The sequence below is a fragment of the Chanos chanos genome, chromosome 9 (genome assembly GCF_902362185.1).
Source record: "Chanos chanos chromosome 9, fChaCha1.1, whole genome shotgun sequence".
Lineage (NCBI taxonomy): Eukaryota > Metazoa > Chordata > Actinopteri > Gonorynchiformes > Chanidae > Chanos > Chanos chanos.
In genome coordinates, this window is record NC_044503.1 from 29518813 (window position 1) to 29532467 (window position 13655).

The 13655-nt window shown below is 41.4% G+C and overlaps 1 protein-coding gene across 1 annotated transcript; it reads right to left on the reverse strand.

The window, feature by feature from the left end:
• Window positions 1-416: 416 nt before the first annotated feature.
• Window positions 417-13446, reverse strand: LOC115821597 (tripartite motif-containing protein 35-like). The gene is made up of 6 exons (XM_030785407.1): window positions 13042-13446; window positions 12505-12600; window positions 12089-12319; window positions 11938-11960; window positions 1408-1526; window positions 417-982 (listed from the first exon to the last, which is right to left on the reverse strand). Exons 1-6 carry the CDS (start codon window positions 13444-13446, stop codon window positions 417-419), a joined length of 1440 nt encoding a protein of 479 aa, XP_030641267.1.
• Between the last annotated feature and the right edge of the window lie 209 nt (window positions 13447-13655).

Sequence of the window (13655 nt, forward strand, 5' to 3'; positions counted from 1 at the left end):
AATCAATACACTATTAATATAAGCCTAGCTGTTTCTCCTCATCGCTGTGGGCTGAAACAGTGTATTCAGATTAGAAATGCTGTGGATTAGGGTGTGTTATGTAGACTCACATTTGGCTCTCGGTGACTTTTGTTATGTTGGTGCTTTTCTGTTTGGCTATCAATAGAATAGCTGTTCATAACCAAACAGCACGTGCGTATGTTTGTGTGTGTGTGTGTGTGTGTGTGTGGTCCTACGAAGGAGGATCATTTAATAACCTAGAACTGGGTCGTGGATCACCTCCCTAATTGCCCCCCCCCCCCCCACTTAATCTACAGTTACATTAACAAGACATTTGATATTATTTCGATTGGTTCTCCTAGCTGTGCATTGTAAATCTACTGCGTTTATGTTAATTTGAAAATGTATTTATTAACCTAATGAGCTTTGTTTGTTACTATAACCTGACTGGTTGTTACAGAACATTTCACAGGTAAAATCTTCAAAGGGGAGCGTTTGCAATGACAATAGAAGCACGGAAAAACTCTCTCGGTAAAAGCGTGCGTGAAAGTGCGTATCTGCGTGTTATTTAAAGGATCAGAGAACGCGAGTTTTCCTCCGTCCCAGTCCAGCTCCACTCTGATCCTCTGGAGTGTTTCACTCACGGTAAAGGGAGTCCAGGACTCCGACGCCGGGGAGCGGGACCTCCACAGACCCTCTCTGCACAGCACTCCCCACACTCCTGTGTTAAAGAGCATCTCTCCCTTCCTCTGGTTTGACTCCGCGGTCACGCCCAAGATCCAGTGCGTATTGTCCCCGACGTCGACGTCCCAGCAGTGCGTCCCCGAGTTAAAGCCCCGAGAGCTCAGGACGCAGATGTACCAATCAAATCTCTCTGGATTATCGGGGAGCTGGTACCTTTCATCATTCAGTCTCACGCTGGTCAGATCCTCAGACAGGATGAGTTCTGGGTGAGCAGTGTTGGGGTCCAGAATTACGGGATCTGGTGAAGAAGGACAGAAGAAAGATAGAGTGAGAGTATTTACCATTCTAAGTGTGTGTTGCTTCCAAATGTTTATTTTGTATCAGGATTATTATCCCTAACAGTCTTATCGGTAAACCAAAATTCTTGAGCTGGTTGAACAATAGAGAGTCATTATTTGCTTGACATTACATGTCTCAAAAGGAGAAGACAACATATGATGATGAACTGCAAAATGGAGTGCTCTACTGATTTCCTCATTTTCATGCTGTAGTGACCTCCAGAGAGAGATTTCATTTTTATTGGTGAATTTATTGGTGATATATTTTAAATGTGGCATTTGGCGCAAAAGCTACAATTCCCATCGCTATGAGCTAATGCTGAGAGTTACCATTCCATTGTATTAGGGCTTTTTTTTGTTGTTGTTGTTTTGAAAAGAAACTCACTGTATTGAACAATGTCCTGCATCTTCTCCCACACTCTGAACTTCAGGTTGCCCAGGTGCTTTGCCACATTGATCAGTGCTCCAGAAACCATCTGTGGATCCTGCAGTGTGCACTGGGCTCTGGAATAACATTCAGGAGTCAGTGCTGCTGTGGGTTTAGGTTCAGAACCAAAGAGAGAGAGAGCGAGAGAGAGATTACTTACCGCATCATTGTAGTCTTAAAGTTCTGCAAATGAACAACAAATGCTTAATTGATTGCATACATCTCCTTTGTTTGTGATTTGTGTGTGCATGCTTGTGTGTGTGTGTGTGTGTGTGTGTGTGTGTGTGTGTGTGTGACAGTGTTCTTTACCTGTAAGAGGGAGACATCTCTGGACCTTATTTCTTTTTTTATGTGTCTGATTGAGTCTGAAAGAGACGATATGTCTCTACTCATCTCCTCGATCTTCTCCTTCATCATCTGGGTCTTCCTCTTCTCTTCCTCCCTCAGTGCAGTTATCCTGGCTGCCTCTTCCTCTTGTAAAAACTGGTGAATTCTGTCAAATGCTACTTTAATCTGCCTTTCTGTGTGCTGGGCCTGGATCTGGAAACAGAGAAGGATGAAGAGGGTGACGTTTTCTCATTGTTACACACCACAGTGATGCTGCGGCATTTTCCGCAATTATTGTTTCTTTTCGTTTGACCACAAATGAATCATTTTTTAAATTATTATTAACGAATCATTCTGACCTTAATATACTTTAATGTTTGATCACAGGTTCCTTTGACTCCCTTAAAGACTTTCACCTTCTCCTGTAAGGTCTCTAGTGCAGTTTTTAGTTCCTCCTGGAATAAGCAAACACATCGTTGAAGACAGTTTGTTGATTTTATGTTCCTGTTTTATCGTGCGACATGAAACTTCCTCTGTCAACAACGCGCCTGTTTTACAAGATAAATAAATGAACAGTGAGACTGACCTGGTCTACAAAGATCGAAGTCTCAACATGATGGAGCTCTGCATTATGCATCGAACCTTGTGTTCTCACATAAGGTTTAAAATAGACTGGTCTTAATGCTAGCTTTATCACTATACATGGGTGTCAAACATTTACAGTTCAACAAAGCTTAAAGTTAAAGATTTATAAATACTCCTATTTTAATTATTGTAACTGCATCAAACATACAATGAGAGGGTTTAAGGTGCAATATTGTTTACCCTCTTTTCCGACGCGACCTCATCTACCGGGCAGAACTTGTGGTTTGAATGCTTCTTTGAAGTCTGACACACCACACACACAGGCTGTTCATCCTCCAGACAGAAGAGTTTGAATTTCTCTTTGTGTAGACTGCAGAGCTCAGACGTCTGACTTCTCTCCTGTAAGAAAGCCTCACACAGGTTCTTTAACACAAGGTTTCCAGGAGGCTGAGTTTTTGACGATCTTCTTCGACACAGTGGACAATCCTGAGAGTTGCTTGTTTCCCAGAACTGCTGCAGACAGACTTTACAGACACTGTGACTACAGGACAGGAGAACAGGATCCTTGAAGATGTCATAGCAGACAGGACAGGAAAAATCCTCTTCTGAGAACGAAGATTTTTTAGCAATGTACTCCATCATATGAGCGAGAATGCATACTAAATGTATCCTGTGTGGATTTAACTCTGGTCTTTGTCTGAAAGGCGGAAACCACTCTCTGTCTCGGAAGTGGCACAGAGGTCAAAGTCTGAATAAAACACTTTTATGGCCTCATTCAGCATGAGGTACGGACTTTGAATATTCATTTCACCCAGTTTGAATCTAGGCCAGTAACTTAGAATGACTCATGTGCCTGTCTTATTGGTGTGCAGTGTTTTCTCTCTCTGATAACACGCTGCGGGTTTGTGTTATGACTGCCGGCTGAAGATGCGCCAACTCATACATTTTTACTGCAGTTCTGAAATTTAAATATGTTTATTTATACATATGTTATAAATGTCATAAATACATTTATTTTTATATATATATATATATATATATATATATATATACATATATAGGTACTCCATGGGGGGGGGGGGGGTACCTATATCTAAAAGAAGCTTCGGGTGGGGGGGTGGTCACCAGCTTGGGGAGGGAGTGGGTGACATGGCCGGAAGTTGGGCCCTCCAGGGGAGAGACACTCAGCTGGTAGGTCTGGATCCCAGCCCAAGTGTCCCCAAAGCCGGCCAGATACCCCCAGCTTTCAAGTTAAGAAGGTTTGCTTTGGCCACATTCAAGGTTGTCAAAGTTTCTGTAAATGTATGAACATTCATTAAAAACACTAATATGTAAGCTTACGTAAGACATCTTTGACTACCTGAAAAAGGCAAAACAAATGCCTTGGCAGAATTAGACCTACAAAATGATTGTCCTCACAGTGAACAGGTATATGAACAGTTTCAATACCAGGGCTGTTCATCTCTGCCAGTGAGTGTTTGCACACACATATGCCCACACACACACATGAATCTGGCTATTTCCAGTCACGTGTTTTGACTAACAAGACCACAGGTTGGCTGAAGCATCTGGTAATCATAAACATCAGATAACACAGATACAAGATCAGCAAAGATAACAAGTCACACGACCAAACAGTCTGCATCTAACAGGGAACTAGGCCCTGTGAAAACCTTTGTTACGGAAATTTTATGGACGTTAAATTTTGTCATGGCTGTCAATGGAACATCAAGCATGTCACTTAAAAAATGCCATGGGGATGTTCCACCGGGATGTCCCATCAGTACTACTAAAATACTAACACTGAAGAACAGCCACACTGCAGACATGTGACTCAATATTGACATTATATATTCAGTTATCCACAGCCCTTGGAAGGGGATATTCAATTTGCTTCTTCCCAAAGTCTAAAATCAGCTGAAGTCAAAAAATCAAATAAAGTTCTTTGTGTGACAGGACCCCTCCTCTTAACGAAACAAAACTGCCATAAACAGAGATATTCTTAAATGCACAAAAATAATTTCCTTTGTTGCGTAATAAGTGAATCATCACGATATTTTGTGAGTATTTAGTTTAATTTTAGATGTTAGCCAGAGTCACAACACTGGAGCAGTTTAGCTTAGCCAGTTAGCCCATATGGAAAACAGAGTCAGGCACTGTCACAAGGCTAGACCCGGTGGGCCTCGAAACTGGGTCGCCTGGTCAGAAGGCTAAACTGTTATGCCCAGCCTAGGGGTTACCGAGCATAACAAAAAAGTGACCCCCCCCCCCCTTTTCCCTGTTCCCTTTGAAAACCCGTGCCAGCGAATACAACTCAAAAAGTGATTTGTTTACAACAAGTGGTAGTAAAAAGCTTTGGGGGTGAGCGTGGCCAAAACAAACAAAACCATCTATATTTTCCAAACTAAATAAACTACTTCCCAAAAATAAAAGAAAAGAAAATACAGAAACCTTCCCTAACGAAAATCAGGAGAAAAGAAGAGCGAACAAAAATGGCTTCACACCCCCTACCACTACCCGAACAGTTAATACGAAAATTATCTACAATATTTTACAACGAACAAATACTTATCACAACGAAAATTACAAATACACAAAGAAAGATCTACAAACTATACAACAAATCTCTCTGGAAAACACACACGAGTTATTGAATCACAACGAACGGACACAGTCAAAGTGGCCAGGGCAAACGAGAGGCAACCGGCATCTGGATGGCGCGTCTTTTTAAAACCGGCGCCGTCAACTGTGGGCCAATCCCCGATCGCCACCTGCAGAGTAACACATTAAAGACACAGAGAGACATATGGGGAAAACACACCAGACAGGGGAGGAAACAACACCACACACAGGCAGCAGCACACAAAATAATACACATTTATGACTCAGGGTCATAACTGGGTCGCCTGGTCAGAAGGCTAAACGTTCAATAAATGCTCCACCCAGGAATAGGGTGAGCCCAGTTAAAGAGTCAAACACAGGGGGCAGAATTGAATTTAAAAAAAAAAAAAAGGTTTTAAAAGAGCACAAACTCTCACCAGAGCACTAACAGATGTAGAGAAAAAAACAGGCAAAATTGGATTTCCAAAAACAAGCTACACAAGTCCAAAAAATAAAAACAAGAAGAAGCTCAATCCAGAAAAGGCAGAACGGTCACAAACAATACGGAGGAGAGAAAAAAAAAAACAGGAACTGTGCTACCTTACGGGAAACAACCAGAACTGGGAAGCGAGGGCACACAGGAAACAACTCAAAGATTAAGCAATGAACAAACAGAAGAGCAGACGGGGAAAGTAGACGGGGAAAAAAAAAAAAAGAGAGACACAGGTGAGGGCAATACATCAATAATGAAGGAACAGGAGAACGTCATTGTTTTGTGACAGGGACAAAATGAAAAAAGACTGAGGACCCCACATGACCAGAAAAGGAATGGCACTCTTCAAAGTCATGACACATCTAACAAGCCGCCGGTTTATTACTTTTCTGATAGTATCTATTGATAACTTTCTGGAAATTATGCATGATCTTTAGCAACTCAATGCCACTAAACAGATATATCTGGAATATTATAATATCTCGAGTATTTTCAGTTCAGTCTGGAAAGGCAAGCACAATAGACTACAGTATGACAACAACATTAACACTGCAGATAGTGCCATTGGCAAATGTGCGTGAAATGAATGTTCTTATTCTGTTCAATATACACTTTTAATCAGACTTCCTAAGTTTGAAGGTTATTTCCTGTTTTATTTACCAAGGTACGTTTCATCTAACTGTGCTGTTTCTCTGTTACACAACATTTCACTGGTAAGATCCTCAGAGGAGAGAGTTCACTGTTATAACAGAGGAATGGAAACATTCTCTCAGTAAAAGTGTGTGTGTAAGTGTGTGATATGTAGAGCAGTGGTTCTCTATCCTGCTCTAGGGCGAACCCTGCTCTGCACGTTTTCCATCTTTCCCTCCCTTTTGATTGGCTGAGCACAGCTGGTTTAATCCAGAGCATGTTAATCACACTAATCAGGTATGTTCAGAGCAAAGATAGATAGAACATATGTAGAGCAAGGATTTGAGAACCACCGATTTAGAGGGTCAGAAAATGAGAGTTTTCCTTCAAATGTTTTTTTTTTCTGTTTTTATTTCACTTTAATTTACACCTGCTGATGTGCTCTGATTTGAGTCATTCTCATGCTGGTGTGCTGCGGATTTATGGTGTTTTTCTGTGTTACTGCTCCTCCTTTAGACACCACAGGTGGAGGTGGAGTTGAGTCATGGGTCCACAGACACTTTAAAGCACAGACTGAAAGGTCACCTACTCTGTATGTGATTAAATCTGTTTTGTCTCAGTTTGTCTCGTCTAATTTCCTTGTATTATCATAAGTCCTCACGTGACCCCAGCACCAATACAGGAGGATGAGGACTTGAGTCCTAGGAGCTAATATATTACATACGTGCGCTCACAGAGGTGATTATACCACCAAATAGCGAGGGAAATTAGAGAGTCTAAGTTGTTGGTTTCGTCCCTGGCGGTTAACTCATCCTTGACCTGATCGCTCAGCCGACATAAAAATACTCCTGGAGTGACTCATCACTCCATCCTAAATCCGCTGCTGATGGCCTGAATTCCACAGAATACTCCTGTGGGAAGCCCCTGGCGGAGAGTGAATAATGAGTAGACGCTTGGCAGCGTCCCTGCTCCAGACTGGATGATCAAAAACGTTTTTTTTTTTTCCATTTCAGCAACAAAATGGGAAAAAGAGGAACTAATGGCAGGTTGGTTCTCCCACGCAGCTGTAGCCCCATCTAAAGCACTGCCTTAAAGCGACCTGTCTGTGGTTAAGGCTGTTGGTTGTTGTCCAAACACCAGGGAGCACTGAAGAAGGGAAGCCCTGTACCTCCCCAGATCTCCAGTGTGACGCGCAGGCTCTGGGAGGTGAGGCTCTCTGGAGCGGGGGGGGGGGGGGGGGGGGGGGGGGGGGGGCTGGCAGAGTAGGAGGGACTATGGGAGTGGGTTGGCTAGGCTGGGCTCCAGGGGCTGGCTGGTTGATCTCCAGTGTAATGCGCAGGCTCCAGGAGCTGATGAGTAGATGGATTGCAGGTGTGCAGGCTGATTGGCCACAACATAGACACAGAGAGAGGGAGACAGGCAGGGAGAGTGAGAGGAATGTCACGCCCACAACACAGACACACAGACACAGAGAGAGGGAGACAGGCAGGGAGAGTGAGAGGAACGTCACGCCCATAACACAGACACACAGACACAGAGAGAGGGAGACAGGCAGGGAGGGTGAGAGGAATGTCACGCTCACAACCCAGACACACAAACACAGAGAGAGAGAGAGAGGGAGACAGGCAGGGAGAGTGAGAGCAACGTCACGCCCACAACCCATACACACAGACACAGAGAGAGGGAGACAGGCAGGGAGGGTGAGAGGAACGTCACGCCCACAACCCATACACACAGACACAGAGAGAGGGAGACAGGCAGGGGAGCGCAGGAGACACAGGGAACAGGGGAAACGCTAGAAACACAAGGAACAGACTGGAGGCACGACCTCCACCGCGACACATACTTCACCACCGGGGATCTGACAGAAAGAGGAACAGGTTGCAGTCTGATTTACAGCAGTTCGACAGGGTTATAGTACACGTCTTTGTCCCTCTCATGAATTTGCTGGCCGAGGCAATCATAGTATTCACAGTAACCATTGTCACTTTTGTTCTGACTTTTCAGTGTAAATATACTGAACACAATGTAAATATAGTTTTCAGCCCCCTCTTTCCTGTGATTCAGAGACTGATGTGAAATATTCAGCCCTGTTAAAAGTTAATGAAGCACTTCAAGACCTCAAGTCCAGATTTGATAAATGACAACGACTCTGTTAACACAAGGGTTTCTAAAAACAGTTCAGTGTTTATTAAGCACTGTACTATAAATGTACATTGGCACAGGGCTGATTTCAGGGCTGAATCTAAAACTCTGAAATGTTACACTCAGACACAGGCCAAACGATGAAAACTGTTCCCTTTTTCCTTGGCTACACCGTATTTTTCGGGTTTTCTCAAACGTAGCAGACATTGCTAGCCAGCTAACCAACCAGTTGTCGGTCTTGTTCCATTTAATGGGAGCTACTGTCAAGGACCCAGTCTCTCCGTAGCGACAGCAGGTAGCCGTATTATAGATACACAGTTAAGGTGAACAGTTGTGTGTAGTGTCATAGCCGCTTCGACAATCATTTTAACGCCGCTTTTACACTGTATTGACCAATTGGCACCCAAAACCAGAACTATCCGTTTTATAAGTTAAATTCAAATATTCAGCACGAAAAACATTCTTTTGAAAAGGTGTGTGTGTAACGCAGGAAAGGACATTTTAAAAATCCAGTAACTGTAAAGTGATTACTGAAATGTAAACTGTAATGCCTTAGTTTGCTTCGTTATGGAGGACAGAAATATAATTACAGCGACATGTTACTTTGTAACTCGTTACCCCCCAACACTGATTGTTGTGAAGTCTTTAACACTTAAAATAAGTCTATTTGGACTGCAAGGACCTTTGAGCTGTAAAACTTTACTATGTTGACAAACATGAATATATGGTGTGCCAGGATTTTTAATAACTACAGTCATATTTATTGACCAATGAGGAGCCAGTGCAAATATGTTTTTCTTTTATGGTTTTATTGTCACTTAAGAATCTTGTAGTGTCATTTTAATCTTCTCTCTTAAACCACATACACTTAAATCAGAAATCATCAATTTAAATTTCACATGAACATGAACTTTCTTCTCATTTACTATCACACATTACATCTAACAAGCTAACAAAATTTATTTTGGGTTTTAGACATTGTACTTTATCAGAAATAACATGAATGACAGAGACAATAACAGTAGAAACCTTTTACTTTAAACAGAGACAGTATCAGATCTAACTGTGCTGTTTCACTGTTACACAACTCTTCACAGGTAAGACCCTCAGAGGAGAGAGTTTACAGTAATTATAGAAGAATGGAAACATTCTCTCATTAAAAGTGTGTGTAAAGGTGTCTAAGTGTGTGTTATTTATAGGATCAGAAAATGAGAGTTTTCCTCTGTCCCAGTCCAGTTCCACTCTGATCCTCTGGAGTTTATTATTCACTATCAGTGGAGCAGATGACCCTCCTGGGGCCTTTGACCAGTATTTGCCACCATATAACTGAACACGCCAGACACCAGTATTAAAGAACGTGTTCGTCTTCTTCCGGTCTGATTCTGTTGTCACACCCAGGATCCAGTGTGTATTGTCCCCAACATCAACATCCCAGCAGTGTGTCCCCGAGTTAAAGCCCTCAGAGGCCAGCACACAATGAAAGGAATCTCTCTCCGGATGATCAAGAACCTGCTGTTTCTCATCACTCAGTCTCACACTGGTCAGATCCTCAGACAGGATGAGATCTGGTGCTGCAGTGTTGGCGTCCAGAATCACAGGAGCTGAACAGAGAGAGAACAGAGACACAGGGAGAGCATAAATAAAAAATAAGTTTACATGTTTATATGTGACCCGACGCGACAAAACCCTCCACATCGCGGGTACGTCAACTTTACAGGAGACCACAAAAACTGTGGAGAATCCGTATTTCGTCAAAAATTAGATAGTGGTGGATTCAAATTCCTGAAGTGCTTATCTGTCATTCGCCTTTTTTTAAACTGAAAGTGATTTGTAAACACGGGAAAGAAAATTATAGTGGGAAGTTGGTCCTCCGAGAACTGACAGGGGAGAAAGCGTCATTAATTTGTTGCGTTATTAAACCAAGCGCTCGCGTATCGTATTCCTCCGTCTTTAGACACTGTCACGCAGATCACACTTACTGTGATGTCAACTTGTGACACAAAGCAATTTTGATAACGTTATTAACATAACATTGGATTTACGACTGAAACTGGAAGGAACTCCCTTCTTTTGTGGTGCGGTAACGCAATGCCGAACCTAGCCAATCACAGTGGCTGAAACAACCGCCCAGCTCCATGGAGCCCTCCAACTATTCAAAGGCAAATAAACACCCACAAGAACAATGGGAAGGACTTTCCCACCAGCTGCCATTAGTCCTCCAGCCTTTCAGAGGCAGTTGCATGCTGGGATAGCGTGTCGATCAGAGCTGAATAAGTGAGAATGGCAGCAGTTTGAACACGTTATTGACGACGTCTTTGACATAACAACAGAAGGGAGAACATCTGTTAATGTGCTGAAGTCACAGGATGATGACGGGATGCTCAGATATGCAGAGAATGAGGGGTGTAAAAGAAAAGTATTATTTACCACTAAATTAATGCTTTGATCTTGAACATACTGTTTTCATATTGTCTATAAATGTATGTATTTTTATTACAACACTGCATATTCAAAATGAACTGATTTGGATAGTGTTTTACTCTAACCATTTAAAGTATCAATTCCTTTTCTAAATGTAGATTTTGTGCTGAGAATGTATGGAAAAATGAAAGGTTTTCTGAAATGAACTGCGCTTCGTAAAAATCATTGTTTTCTACTGAGCATTATGGCCAAAGTATTTGGTCAGCCCTGGCAAGCGATACCTCATTTTTTTAAGCTCTGAATCTACTTTAGTATCTTGTGATAAAACAAAAATAGAAAATTTAGCGATTCTGCGTGCGGTCACATACTGTTATTAACTTATCTTATTGAGACTCACAATACAAACAGAAGAGAGAACGAATCCAATCACAAAAACATCACTCATAGAGACAGTGGTTTGTATCATGATAAAGTCAGTTGTGTAAATACATATGAGCTACAGTGATGTCATCACTGAGTTTATTCAACCAAATCTGTTAGACAGTATTGTACTTAGATAAATTGTGTGTTGTCTTTGTTGTGTGTGTGCTGTATGTAGTTGTATGTTGAAAGTTGGTTTTAATCTGGTCTAACACTCGAGATTCTACTCTTATTCCTGTTACACTCTGGGTTTTTCCGCTTAGTGTGCATGATTTTATTTTAAGGTGTGCAGTGTGGTTTTTTTTTGTGTTTTAAACACTTGCAGTAATTTCTGGTGTCCTCACATTTGTCCTGTGTGTTGATCTGTGTGTTGTGTTTCACACTGTCACATAAATCCCTGTCTTTGAGACTCAAGAATCTCAAAAGGAAACGTTTTTTAAAAAAGGAAAAAACAGACCTATGTGACTGGGAGAAACCACCGTCACATCACAGTCTCTCTCTCTCTCTCATATTTCAGTTTCATCTGCCTCATATTAACTCCAGTCTTTCTTAGGGGTCTTTTATCTGACATTCAGACCAGTACCTGATGAAAACCTGTAAGAAAGTGATCATAAATACATGAGCACAAAAAAAAATTCATTTATTTTCTCTCTTAAGTAAACTCACTGTATTGAACAATGTCCTGCATCTTCTCCCACACTCTGAACTTCAGGTTGCCCAGGTGCTTTGCCACATTGATCAGTTCTCCTGAAAACACCTCTGGATCCTGCAGTGTGCACTGGGCTCTGGAATAACATTCAGGAGTCAGTGCTGCTGTGGGTTTTGTACCAGAGAAAAAGAAGATAGTTAAGAGACAGGTTACTTACTTTTTCTTTGTGGCCTCAAAGTTCTGTGAAAAGAGATTATGAATAAATAAATGCCTTGATCATCAGGTACGGACTGCATGTTTATGATTTGAGAGACAGAAACAAAAACAGAGTCAGTGACAGAAAGTGTGAGACCTGTTTAGGTTCTTACTTTAAGGAGCAAAATGTCTTCAGCTTTGATCTCCTCTCCTATGGCTCTGATTGTGTCTGAGAGATATGAAATCTCTCCACTCATCTCTTCAATCTTCTTCTTCATCATCTGACTCTTCTGCTCCTCTTCCTCTCTCAGTGCAGTTATCCTGGCTGCCTCTTCATCTCGTAGAAACTGATGAAGTTTCTCAAACTCTTTCCTAATCTGTGTCTCTGTGTGTTTAGCCTGAGTCTGAAATGAGGAACATTTAAGCATTTTAAATATCACTGTACACCATTTAACTATTAATATTGCTACTGTGATGCGCTCTGCTTAAGTTACTTTGCTTTTGTAAAAAGTTCATAATTACTGTTTTGTGTTATATCAACACTGTGGGATTTCGTATTAAACTGTGGATTTGTATCAGTTATTCTCACCTTTATGTATTCTGCTGTTTTATCATAGGCCAGTTTTGCTTTTTTAAAGAACCTCAGTTTCTCCTTTAAAGGCCTCAGTGAAATCTTGAGTTCCTCCTGGAATAAATGAGTAGATTTTTAGAGGAGGTGTGGATTCTGTAGAGTGTGTATGTGTGACAGAATGGTCAGATCTGACATGATCTAATATAAGATCACTCCTATGTAACATCAAAAGCAGACTGACTTGATTCTGTAAATTTGATTACTACTAATTGTCCTATTTCATATGATATCTATCGAGTCATAGTTAACCCGAATACAACATTTTAAATACCTGTTCAGCATAACACCCTACATGTGTTGATTTCATTGTTCCACAAATTTTAAAGTTTTGTACTAAATAATTATATTGATATTCTGTAAGCAGAGATGTTGTTTCCCCAATTCTACAGAAACCCTTAAAATATATAGCCTATCATTTCTCTTTTTAATATTTGAACAATAAAAAATAGGTGTTAGGTTTATTGTAGTGTTTAATAACCACAACATTTGTCTTACCCTCTGATCATGTGCAGCCTCATCTACTGGACACAATTCATGGTTTTTGTGGTTTTTTGAAGTCTGACACACCACACACACAGGCTGTTTATCCTCCAGACAATAGAGCTTGAATTTTTCACTGTGCAGACTGCAGAACTCCTCAGACTCTGTTGAAGATATCTTACTTCTCTCCACTAAGAAAGTCTCACACAGGTTCTTTAACACCAGGTTAGAAGGAGGTGGACGTTTCGATGATCTTTTCCTACAAATTGGACACTCCTGAAATCCTTTGGCTGCCCAGAACTTTTGCAGACAGACTCTACAGAAACTGTGACTGCACAGCAGGAAAACGGGATCCCTGAAGATGTCACAGCACACAGGACAGGTTAAATCTTCCTCTGATATTAAAGCTTTGGCCGCCATTTTCTGACAGCTCCTCTCCTGCAATGGCTCCTGCAAAGTCAAGTTAACTCAGAGTTAAAACAAACTCACTCCAAGCATTCCGATCTTCATTCACTCCACTGATCTATTAAAACATCAAATAACTGATTCTACTTGTTTCAGTGATTCGAAGAATCAACTGAAAAGGCTATTACTAAGTGTTTCGATGTAGTGACTTCGCTTGTAGTTTT